Genomic DNA, 12,997 nt, shown 5'->3' with positions numbered 1-12,997 from the left:
GGAATCAGAAGGAAGAATATCAGGTCTACAGAATTTTGGCTTTCTCTGTTTCTTTTTTCTTTTTTTTGGTCTCAGACAATGAAAATTATATTTATATAATTTTGAAAACAGTAAAAGAAAAACCAACACTATTGTTACCTATATTATATAAGCCAGTGCTTTATTTATTATATCATTCCAAAAATCACCCTTCTAAGAACATAATTTTAGGACTTCTTTCTTAAATATGCAAAGTTCAATGAAGGTCATTTCATCAATACCTGAAGGGAACCAATTCCAGAATGTCCTCCACCAACCAAAACCTATGTGTGCTTAAATTTCTCCTATAAGGAGATCCAAGATGGCGGCGACCAGCGTGTACCTTATCGAGGGGCAGAGGATCTGAAACCCCAAAATTGGTGAGTGGAGGGGCAGCTGAAATGAGAACATCAACACTGAGGCTTCCAGGAAGAAAGGGGACAAACCCTGAGTTGAGACCGTTAGGATTCAGGTCAACCACGGGCTTCTCTGAGGAATTCTCTTGGGGGCTCAATTCCTAGCCACTTCCCCTTTAACAGGCCTCCCTACTCTACTGCAGGAGGCAGCGGAGGCAGTGGTGGAGGCAACAGAAGCAGCCCATAGTACACACAGCTCCTAGCACAGAGCACAGTGCTGGCTCGTCCCAGACAGAACCCCCTGCTTGAGATTTGAGACAGAGAATTCTCAATTCCTGGCACTTCCCCTCGACAGGCCTCCCTTCTCTCTCCTTGGTGGAGGCGGAGGCTTCAGAAGTAGCACACGGCGCCTGTCACAAAGAGCAGTGTCCGGTCCACAGTGCTCACAGCTCCTAGCACAAAGCGCAGTGCCGGCAGCTTCACCAAGCCAACCAGGGTCGCAGCTACCCAGGGTCTTCCAGAAGACAACTGTTCCAGCAGCCTCCTAGTTCTGCCGAGGGAGGGGAATGAACTACCAGTGGACCACAACACCAGCCCCCAAGTTCCGCGACAACATAGGTATTCTTGGGACAGCATTATCAACATTGAAGCCCCTGCTCTGCAGGTCTACCAGTGAAGTTCAGGCAAACAACTCCTGGAGCCCAGACAGATCTGAATATCAAAACGACAGTATGACAGGACTGTAGACCACTGAGGTATTCAGGAAACTGGCACAGGTGCATTGCATCTGCAAACAGCGCCTGCAAACTGCACCTGTGAACAGCGCTAACATCCACACCACCTCCTGTGCCTGTACCCCCGACATATTCCAAGCATCCACTCTTTAACACTCTGTCCTTCAAGACATACTTCCATGCACACATGTGTACACACACACACACACACACACACACACACACGGTTACTCCCCCGCAACTGTGATTCTGCGCCAGCAGTCCTTAGGTACAGCTAAGGACTGTAGGTACGCCCTTAGGTACAGCTGAAACACCAATGCATACTCTCAAACCAGTGGACTTTTCTCACTGTCCTGAAGAATACTCCAGACACCAGAGAAAGACAGACCCAGTCTGAAGTATAGATTCCAGGAACAAAGAGTGAAGGTTACAGATAAGCAGATGGTCAGGTCAGCATAAGAACACATCCAACAAGAATCCATCATGGCTCCACCAACAACCCCCCAAATCAATGGATATTTCAATTCATTGGAAACACAGGAAAATGACTTTAAAGCTATGCTTATCCAGTTATTAGAGGCACATAAAAAAGAAACAAACAAATCTCTCAGAGAAATAACCACACAAGTGGAGGCAAATAAAGAAGAAATGAACAAAGCTCTCAAAGAAGTACAGGCAAATTCAGCCAAAGAAATAGAGAGGAAATATAGAGAGGAAATAAACAAACAAAAATTGACGCCATCATAGAAAGGCAGGAAGGAAAGGAAATGGTTCAAGGTAAGAAAATAGAATTAGAAGCAATAAAGAAAACACAAACAGAGAAAACCCTGGAAGTGGAGAACTTAGAGAAAAGATCAGGAACTACAAAGGTAAGCATCACCAACAGAATACAAGAGATGGAAGAGAGAATCACAGGTGCTGAAGATACACTTGCTGAAATTGATAATTTTCTCAAAGCAAAAGTAAATTCAGAAAAGTCCCAAATACAAAACAGTCAAGAAATCAAGGACGCCATGAAAAGACAAAAATCTAAGAATAATAAGAATAGATGAAAAAGAAGATTCCAGGCTCCAAGATCCAGAAAATATTTTTAAGAAAATCATAGAAGAAAATTTTCCCAACTTAAAGAAAGAGATGTCCATAAACATACAAGAGGCCTACAGAACAGAAAATAGACTAGACCAGAAGAGAAACACATCACGTCACATCATAATCAAAACACTAAACCAACAGAACAAAGAAAAAAATATTAAAGGCATCAAGGGAAAAAGGATAAGTAACATATAAAGGTAGACCTATCAGAATCACACCAGACTTTTCAACAGAAACTATGAAAGCCAAAAGGGCCTGGGCAGATGTCGTGCAGACTGTAAGGGACCACAAAAGCCAATCCAGACTACTCTACCGAGCAAAGCTTTCCATCAACATAGATGGAAAAAGCAAAATATTACATGACAAAACTAAATTTAAACAATATCTACACAGCAACCCAGCCCTACAGAAGATACTAGAAGGAAAACTCTAATCCAACGAAAACAACTACACCCAAGAAAACAGGATACAGATAACTTTCACAGCAAAAATTTAAAGAAAACAAGCAATGAATCACAGTAACATGACCAACTCCACAATAACTTTTATTCATTGGTCACTATTATCTATCAACATCAATGGACTCAACTTTCCAATAAAAAAACACAGACTAACAGAATGGTTGCAGAAACAGGATCCAACATCCTGCTGCATCCAAGAAACACACCTCTGCAACAAAGATAAACACTACCTCAGAGTAAAGGGCTGGAAAAATGTTTTTCAAGCAAATGGACCCAGAAAAGAAGCTGAGGTAGCTATCCTAATATCTAATAAAAGAGACTTTCAACCAAAATTAATCAAAAAAGATGAGGAGGGGCACTTCATTCTCATCAAAGGAGGATATCACAATTCTGAACATCTATGCCCCCAATACAAGAGTGCCTATATTTGTAAATGAAACATTGTTAAAGCTTAAACTGCATGTCGATCTTAACACCTTAATAGTGGAAGACTTCAACATTCCACTTTCACTAAGGGACAGATCATCTAGACAGAAGCTACATTGGGAAATAAAGGCACTTACAGGGGTCCTAAATCAAATGGACCTATTAGATGTCTACAGAAATTTTCACCCAAATTAAGAAGAATATACCTTCTTTTCAGCACCTTGTAGAACCTTCTCCAAAATAGACCATATAAGTTGGTCACAAAGCAAGCCTCAGCAGATACAAGAAGATTGAAACAATCCCTTGTATCCTATCTGATCACCATGGAATAAAGCTGGACATCAACAACAATGGAAATAACCAAAAACCTAAATGCACATGGAAACTGAACAACTTGTTACTCAATGACAGCTGGGTTAAGGAAGAAATAAGGAAAGAAATTAAAGACTTCCTAGAACTCAATGAAAATGAAGGCACAACATACCCAAATTTATGGGACACGTTGAAAGCAGTGCTCAGAGGAAAATTTATAGCACTAAGTGCCTTCAAGAAGAAACTTGTAACATCACATACAAGTAACTTAATGGCCCAACTGAAAACCCTAGAAAAAAAAGAAGCAGATACACCCAAGAGGAGCAGAAGGCTGGAAATAATCAAACTCAGGGCTGAAATCAATCAATTAGAAACAAATAAAACTATTCAAAGAATCAATGAAACAAAAAGCTGGTTCTTTGAGAAAAATCAACAAGATAGACAAACCCTTAGCCAAGTTAACTAAAAAGTAGAGAGAATCTATCCAAATCAGCAAAATCAGAAATGAAAAGGGGGACATAACTACAGACACTGAAGAAATCCAAACAATCATTAGGTCATACTACAAAAGCCTATACGCCACAAAATTTGAAAATCCAAAGGAAATGGACAATTTTCTTGATAAATTCCATTTTACAAATTAAATCAAGATCAGGCAGAAAGATTGAATAGTCCTATATCCCCCAAGGAAATAGAAGCAGTCATCAAAAGTCTCCCTTCCAAAAAAAGCCCAGGGCCAGATGGTTTCAGTGCAGAATTCTACCAGACTTTCTAAGGAGTGCTAACTCCAATTCTCTTCAAACTATTTCACAAAATAGAAACAAAAGGAACACTATCAAATTCATTCTATGAAGCCAAGTCACCTAGATACCTAAACCACACAAAGACTCAACCAAAAAAGGGAACTTCAGACCTATCTCTCTTATGAACATTCATGCAAAAATACTCAATAAAATACTGACAAACTGAATCCAAGAACATATAAAAGATATCGTCCACCATGACCAAGTTGGCTTCAACCCAGGCTTGCAGGGGTGGTTCAATATACAGAAATCCATCAATGTAATCTACCACATAAACAAACTGAAGGAGAAAAACCACATGATCATCTCCTTAGATGCTGAAAAAGCATCTGACAAAATCCAACACCCATTCAAGTTTAAAGTCTTAGAGAGATCAGGGATACAAGGCACATACCTAAACATAGTAAAGACAATCTACATCAAGCTTATAGCCAACATCAAACTAAATGAAGAGAAACTTAAATCAATCCCACTGAAATCAGGGACAAGGCAAGGCTGCTCACTCTCTCCATACTTTTCAACACAGTATTTGAAGTCCTAGCTAGAGCAATAAGACAAATAAAGGAGATCAAGGAGATACAAATCAGAAAGGAAGAAGTCAAAGTATCACTATTTTCAGATGATATGATAGTATATTCGAGTGACCCCAAAAATTCAACCAGAGAACTCCTTCAGCTTATAAACACATTCAGCAAAGTGGCTGGATACAAAATTAACTCAAAAAAAATCAGAAGCCCTCTTTTTACCAAAAGGTATACAAAAAGACTAAAAAGTATACCAAAAGACAAAAGGGCCGAGAAAGAAATTAGGCAAACGACACCATTCACAATAGCCACTAATATCATAAAGTACCTTGGGGTGACTCTAACCAAGCAAGTGAAAGACCTGTTTGAAAAAAAAAAAAAAAAAAAAAAAAAAAAAAAAAAAAAACCTTTAAGTCCCTGAAGAAAGAAATTGAAGAAGATACCAGAAGATGGAAAGATCTCCTGTGCTTGTGGATCAGTAGGATTAACATAGTGAAAATGGCCATTCTGCCAAAGGCAATCTACAGATTCAATGCAGTTCCCATCAAAATACCAACTCAATTCTTTATAGAACTTGAAAGAGCAATTCTCAACTTCATATGGAAAAACAAAACACCAAGAATTGCCAAACGATCCTATACAACAACCAATTGTCTGGAGGTATCTCCATCCCTGATCTCAAACTGTACTACAGAGCAATAGTAATAAAAACTGCATGGTACTGCCATAAAAACAGAAAGGAGGATCAAGGGAATCAATTCAAGACCCCAAAATAAATCCATGCATCTATGGATAATTGATTTTTTGACAAAGATGCCAAAACCATAAAGTGGAAAAAAGATAGAATCTTCAACAAATGGTGCTGGTCTAAGTGGATGTCTGCATGTGGAAAAATGCAAATAGATCCATATTTATCGCCCCACACAAAAATGAAGTCCAAATGGATCAAAGACCTCAACATAAGAGCTTAGAACTCATTGGCACAGGAGACAGTTTCTGAAACAGAACACCAACAGCACAGGCTCTAAGATCAACAATCAATAAATGGGACCTCATGAAACTGAAAAGGTTCTGTAAAGCAAAGGACACTGTCATCAGAACAAAAGGACGGCCTACAGATTGGGAAAGGATCTTCACTAAGCCTATATCTGACAGAGGGCTCATATCCTGAATATATAAAGAACTCAAGAAGTTAAAAGGGAACAAATCAAGTAATCCAATTAAAAAATGGGGTACAGAGCTAAACAGAGAATTCTATGTAGAGGAATAGTGAATGGCAGAGAAATACTTAAAGAAATGCTCAACATCCTTAGTCATCAGGGAGATGCAAATCAATATGACCCTGAGATTTCACCTTAACTCCAATCAGAATGGCTAAGATCAAAAACTCAAGTGGCAATACATGCTGGAGAGATGTGGAGAAAGGGGAACCCTCCTCCAGTGCTGGTGGGAATGTAAACTTGTACAACTACTTTGGAAATCAATCTGGCACTTTCTCTGAAAATTAGGAATACTGCTTCCTCAAGATCCATCTATACCACTTCTAGGCATAGATCTGAAAGATACTCAACTATACAGCAAGGACATTTTGCTCAACCATATTCGTAGTAGCTTTATTCTTAATAGCCAGAAACTGGAAACAACCCAGATGTCCCTCAATGGAGGAATGGATACAGAAATTGTGGTACATTTACAAAATGGAATACTACTCAGCAATTAAAAACAAGGAAATCATGAAATTTGCAGGCAAATGGTGGGATCTAGAAAAGATCTTCCTGAATGAGTTATCCCAGAAGCAGAAAGACACACATGGTTTATACTCACTTATAAGTGGATCCTAGACATATAATACAGGATAAAAATACTGAAATCTGTACACTTAAAGCAAGAAGGACCCTGGGTAAGATGATCAATCCTCACTCAGAAAGGCAAACGGGATAGACATTGAAAGGAGAAAACAGGAAACAGGACAGGAACCTACCATAGAGGGCCTCTGAAAGACTCTACCCAGCAATGTATCAAAGCAGATTCTAAGACTACAAACAAACTTTGGGCAGAGTGCAGGGAATCTTAGGAAAGAAGGGGGAGATAGTAAGACCTGGAAAGGACAGGAGCGCCATAAGGAGAACAACAGAACCACAATATCTGGGCACAGGGGTCTTTTCTGAAACTGATATTCCAACCAAGGTCCATTCATGGATATAATCTACAGTCCCTGCTCAGATGTAGCCCATGGCATCTCAGCATACATGTGGGTTCTCTAGTAAAGGGAACAGGGACTTTCTCTGACATGAACTCAATGGCTAGCTCTTTGACTGCATCCACCTGATGGGGGAGCAGCCTTGCCAGGCCACAGAGGAGGACAATGCAGCCAGTTTTGATGAGACCTGATAAGCTAGGGTCAGATGGAAGGGGAGAAGGACATCCCTTATCAGTGGACTTAGAGAGGGGTATAGGAGGAGATGAGAGAGGGAGGGTGGGATTGGGAGGGGATGAGGGTGGAGTCTACAGCTGGGATACAAAATAAATAAACTGTAATTAATATAAAAAATAAAAATTCAATTAAAAATTCCTCCTATAAAATGTTATTGCATTTACATATACTCCATGCCATTCATCATGCATACTTTGAATGTAAATAGTTATACTATACAAGTTAGAGGAAAATGGATAGAAGAGTCTGTATATTAAGTACAAATGTAATTTTTCTCACATTTGATCTATGGATGAAGCTATGGATATGGAATGCTCAGTTATGGAGAGTTGATGGTATATACCTTTGTAAGCAATGAACTTGTTAACACAGACCATTAACAAATACAGACAGTGACAGTCAAATAAGCAAGAAGAGAGTTTGCTGAAGGAAAAGGTGAATAGTACCAAAACCAGACATATAGTGTCTGATGTAGTATAAGAGAACTATACTACATTGGAGGCTATTCATAAGTAAGCCATCAAGGGCCTAGTGCTAGGTATAAGTATAATCTCTAATTCTTATAATTACTTATGGGGATACAGATACCCCCCACTTTACAGAACAAGAAAACATGGTTCAGGAAAAAAAATAAGTATCTAGCTTAAGGTATGGCCTGTCTTCTCTTAAAAGTTAGGATTGAAACTGGGTTAAAGGGAACCCTTCTGAACTAGCCCCATATTTTAATAGGTTCTTACTATATTCAGCATCCTTGAAGCATGCTCCCAAGCTGTCTTGCTCATCAAGACTGGTATTCTCCTCTTCTTCACTCTCATTTCTCCAGTATGCTGGTCTCTTGATGGGACGCTTCCCTGGGGTGCGCTGGGAAGCAGGACTGTTAGACACAGTGCCCAGCCCACTGCTGGAGCTCCCACTGCTTCGGTCTTGCCCTCCGGTCCACCAAGCCTGCAGGCTGGAGGTAGCTGGTGAGGATGATGAGGACTGCAGGTTGGCCATACATAACATGCCCTGGATGGCCTCTTGAGTGCTGGGGGAGGCTGGGGCCTCACTGTAAAGGACAGAGGAGAAACACTAGGGAAGTTATTCTAGTCAGAAGAAACCAGTTGTCAGAACATTCAGGTATGGCAGTCAAGGTGTTACAAAGGAGAGAACTATCCATGGTTAAGAATGAAGAAAATAACTGTTTTCATGAAAAGTTAGTTTTACCTCAAATCTCTCTAAAGACAAGCAATGAGAAGACACAGAATTATCTATGCTGCATTATTTCCTTTTTATTAACAATTTTCTTTCTATGACTCTCCCCTGGCCCATTTCATTGTGCTTAAAATTGATTCTTCCTCTAGTCTCCATATCCTGTCACTTTCAGATTCTAAGGACAGTGACATTCACATTCACATTATTTTTTCAACATAAATATCCTTGTTAGCAAATTAGCTGTTTATTTGGTTCAGTAAGTTGGGCATGGTGGAACATGCCTATAATAAGCAGCACTCACTTGGTGGCAAGGGAGAAGGAGTAGGAGTTCCAGACCAGCATGGGCTAAATAAAGAGACCCTGTCTCAAAAACCTAAAACAAATAAAAATGCTTAATAAATAATTAGCTGGCCTAATCCTTTGGGTGGTACTCTTTTTATATCCTAAGAAATGGAGATTACTCACGTGAGGGCAGCATAGTCAGGTCCCCCCACCTGCCTGCTGGCCTTAAGTAGATCAAGAATTCCACCAGCTCCACTCCCATTCCCAAGCTTGCTTTCAACCCCTTCCACCATGTCCTCATCTGTTGTATAGTCCTCCTGTTAAGGAAAGAGCATACTGCCTCAATTGTACAGGGTGGGTCTGAAAAGTTTCTAATACAGGGTTGACATTGTGAGTCCTAACATCCTAAATATAGACCATTTATAACACAACGTATTTATCCTTTCATTTTAAACTTTATTACCATCTTTGTAAAGTACTATGATTCCTATTCGACAGAGGAGCAATCTAGGGACCAATGAAGTAAAAGAATTTGTGAAAGGACTCATCATGAACTTCAAATCAGATATTCTTTTTGCTAAGTGATACTGCCTTGTATTTGTTCTTTATTAAAGGATTTAAAGATATCTTAATTAAATTATAATCTTCCACTTAAAGGCTAGTCACAATTTAGCATCAATTTGATTTTCTGTAGGACAGAAATTGAATCCAAGGCTTTGCATATGATAAGCAAGTGCTCTACAGTGAAGAATATCCCTAGCCTAGCATGAAATCTTTTATCTTGTAAATATTTCAGAAATTAAATGCACAATATCATTGTCTCTATGCCAGATCCAGGGCATGCTCCTACCTCAATGTCAAACTCAACTTCTCCAGGTTCACGAATTCGGTTGGGGTCAGAGCAAGGCTTTGCACGGGGCAACTTCCGGGGAAATTCTAAAATATAAGGTAATTTATTAGTATGAGGCTAAGATTATAATGTATCTGAATCAAACACTCAAAGGAAACACAACAAAAATACAAATATGAAATGTCAGGTCAGGGAAGAAATAAAACAGAAACATACTTGATCGTATTAACAGGCTCGCCTTTTCCTTTCCCAGTCTCTCGTCAATCTGCAGCTCATCATCTGAATCCAGGTCAAATCCACCTGCCATGACCTGTTCTGCTACCGGCCTTGCATTGTCTACCTTCTTTGCAATTTTTGTTCTCCGAGACTTGGATAAGCTCTTTAATCTCTTGGTACTAGAAATATTAGAACAAGACCATAAAATGAGTCATGGTAGAATACATGCTTAACATATGCAAATCTCTGGCCTCAATCCCTACTCATTACTCTCCCCCAAAGGCAATTCTCCCTAAGTGACTGTGCAGTATAATCCTTATCAAAATCTCTTTATTTTTGTAAAAACTGACATGTATACAAGTACCATATTTACATCACTTTCACTAACACTCTCCACTCATATTGTCCCTACTCCCTTTCAAATTTATAACTTCTTATTGTTGCTCATGTTACAATAATAACATACACACATATATACATGTAAATACAGCTTACTGAGTCCATTTAGTGCTGTTTGTATGTTTATGTGTTTGGGGCTGATCATACTGGACTGGATAACCTATTTGGAGCCTAATTCCTGGAGAAGATTGAGTCTCTCTTGACTATAGCTCTTTTTCTCGGTTTGAGATCTTATGTGATTGCTGTCATTCATGTTGTGATGACAACTGCTGTGGTCATTGTGCAGGTCTTGTTTAGCTGATCATATTGAGACTAAATTTGCGAAAATTATCCAGGTACAGTGGCATACATCTGTAATCCCAGCACGCAGGAGGCAGAGGCAAGCAGAACTGCATTTGAGGCCAGTCTAGTCTACAGAGCACATTCCAGGATAGCCAGAAATACACAGAGAAACCCTGTCTCACAACAAAACAAAACAAAATAAAAAGACACTGTCTTTAAAAAAAATAAAAGTATTAAATAAATAAAGAATGGATGTAAGTTCATGAATGGAACAAAATTAAGAATCTAGAATACATAATTAAATTATGGTCAATTCATTTTATCACAAGGCAATCTGATAGGAGAAAAGGATTGTTCTTTTAACAAAGGATGCTGAGTTAACTGGTAATTTATTAATATATAAACAAACTAATGAACCATTACCCTCACTTTACATATAACGATAATACAAAATATATCACAAAGAAGTAAAAGCAACTACTAGAAGGAAACACAGGAAAATATCTTTGTGACCTAGAATTGAACAAACTTTAAAACTTTTTATCTTAAAAAAAAAAAGTCAGAGTAGACATAGTAGCACATGCCTGTAATTTCAGCACTCAGCAGACTGAGGGAAGGCGGATGAGCTCAAGACCTATACGCTAGGATACATAGCAAAGATCTGCCTCAATATTAAAGAAAAGAGGAAGGCAGACATGCCAAAGACTGAAAAATATTTGCAAACAATTTATTTAGTAAAGATTTGTACCTTTACTAAGGAATATTTAAAGAACTCTTAGATGAGAGTAATTAAGATAATTTTAAAACAAGCAAAAGATCCAAATATATACAATATATACAACTGTGATATACAAATGACAATTTCACAAAAATATATTCCATATCTTTAGTCACTAGGCAAATCCAAACCCAAACCACACTGATTCAGATATGGTGGGGTACATCTATCATCCCTGTACACCAGAGGCTAAGGTAGGAAGATGGTGAATTTGAGGTTAGCCCGGGCTACAAAGAAAAAAATCTGATTAGTTTTGATAGTATGGATACATCTGCAGCATCACATTATGCTAAATGAAACAAGCCATACAGAAAAAGAAAATACATGATCTAACTTTTATATAGGATTTTTTAAAAGTCAGAATTTTGTTTAAGTAAAGGGTACAATGGTGGTTATGAGAGACAAGGTGAGGTGGGAGAGATATTGGTTAGGCGGTACAAAGTTGCACTTAGGTAGGATGAGTAAGTTCTAGAGGTCTTATAGATTATTTAATCAGCCATATTGTCCTGCACTTGAAACTTTCTAATTCTATAGATATGTTAATTATTTTAAGGTTGGTATTCATTTCACATGTAGATGTATCATAAAACATTACACAGTAAGAGATACAAGATATTTTATATGTAAGATATATGTGTATGTATATAAATATATACACACAAATATCTTACATATACATGTATATAAATACATATATATTTACGTATATGTATATAAATATCTTACATATAAATATACAAGGTATTTTTATAGTTAAGAGTAACTATAAGATATTTGGGGGTTAGGAATGTAACTCAGTAGTACAGCACTTGTCTAGTATGCATGAGGCTCTGAGTTCCATCCACAACAGCCCAAAACAAAACAAACACTCCATAATCTTTATTTTAAAACAACAACACATAAGGTTAGACAGATGGCTAAGCAGTAAGAGCAGCTACTGCTCTTGCAGAGGATATAAGTTTGAATCTCAGCTAGGTGACTCACAATAATCTGTAACTCTAGCTCCAAGGGATCAGATGCCCTCTTCTGGCTTCCACAGATACCTGCATGTGTGTGTACGTGTGTGTGTGTGTGTGTGTGTTTGTGTGTGTGTGTTTCAAAAGAAACATTCAATGATCCTTGCATAGTGGTACACTTCTGTACTCCAAGCACCTGGAAGGTGGAGACAGAAGTATCAGGAGTTCAAAGGCAGTTTCAGCTATACTGCAATTTTGTGGCCAGCTTGAACTACAAGAGACTCTATTCAAAAATATTTTAAAATAAGAGAAACAATGCCAAACCATACATTACAAGTAAACAATTAAGTGCATGCTGGTTCTAACAAACCATACCCCTTAACTCTAAAACCAGGTCTCAAGTGAATCATATAGAATACAGAGCAGATCCCACTTTAGGATGGCTGGTCAAAAATGTAAAATGAAACACACATACACTTTGAAATAATTTTTAGCCACTTCCTGAAACCAAAATGTATACCTATATAAAAACTTGAACATGGGGCTAGGGAAATGATTCAGTAGAAATTCAGATTCCCAGTACCCATGTAAATATCAAGTGGGCCTGTGATAGCTGACTGTAATCCCTAGATGTAGGAAGCATAGACAGGGAATTTCCAGAGCAAGCTGGCTAATTCAAGTGTGCATAAACATACACGTGCACACATACCACAGATGTACATATGCAAAACCAAAGCACTGAACATGAATATCCACAGCACCATTATTCAGAAGACAAACAATCCAAATGATTATGAAAAATGTGGCATATCCAGAAAAGTAATACTATTCAATAATAAAATGAAACAACTAGTATCAGTTCTTTCCTATATTATAAATG

The 12,997-nt window shown here is 38.3% G+C and overlaps 1 protein-coding gene across 4 annotated transcripts in view; it reads right to left on the bottom strand.

Moving 5' to 3' along the window:
* The window catches only part of Phf8 (PHD finger protein 8), a 101,835-nt gene that overhangs the window by 34,548 nt on the left and 54,290 nt on the right, over nt 1-12,997 (bottom strand). For all 4 annotated transcript variants that reach the window (XM_060375270.1, XM_060375268.1, XM_060375267.1 and 1 more), the window contains 4 exons: nt 9,703-9,881; nt 9,487-9,572; nt 8,820-8,953; nt 7,898-8,208 (listed from right to left, as the gene is read on the bottom strand). In XM_060375270.1, coding sequence (XP_060231253.1) covers nt 7,898-8,208; nt 8,820-8,953; nt 9,487-9,572; nt 9,703-9,881 — 710 coding nt within the window. The remainder of the gene's footprint in view (nt 1-7,897; nt 8,209-8,819; nt 8,954-9,486; nt 9,573-9,702; nt 9,882-12,997) is intronic.

Source organism: Meriones unguiculatus, chromosome X (genome assembly GCF_030254825.1).
Source record: "Meriones unguiculatus strain TT.TT164.6M chromosome X, Bangor_MerUng_6.1, whole genome shotgun sequence".
Taxonomy (NCBI): domain Eukaryota; kingdom Metazoa; phylum Chordata; class Mammalia; order Rodentia; family Muridae; genus Meriones; species Meriones unguiculatus.
Note: the sequence above shows the minus strand (reverse complement) of the source record. Positions and strands in the feature narration are given on the sequence as shown.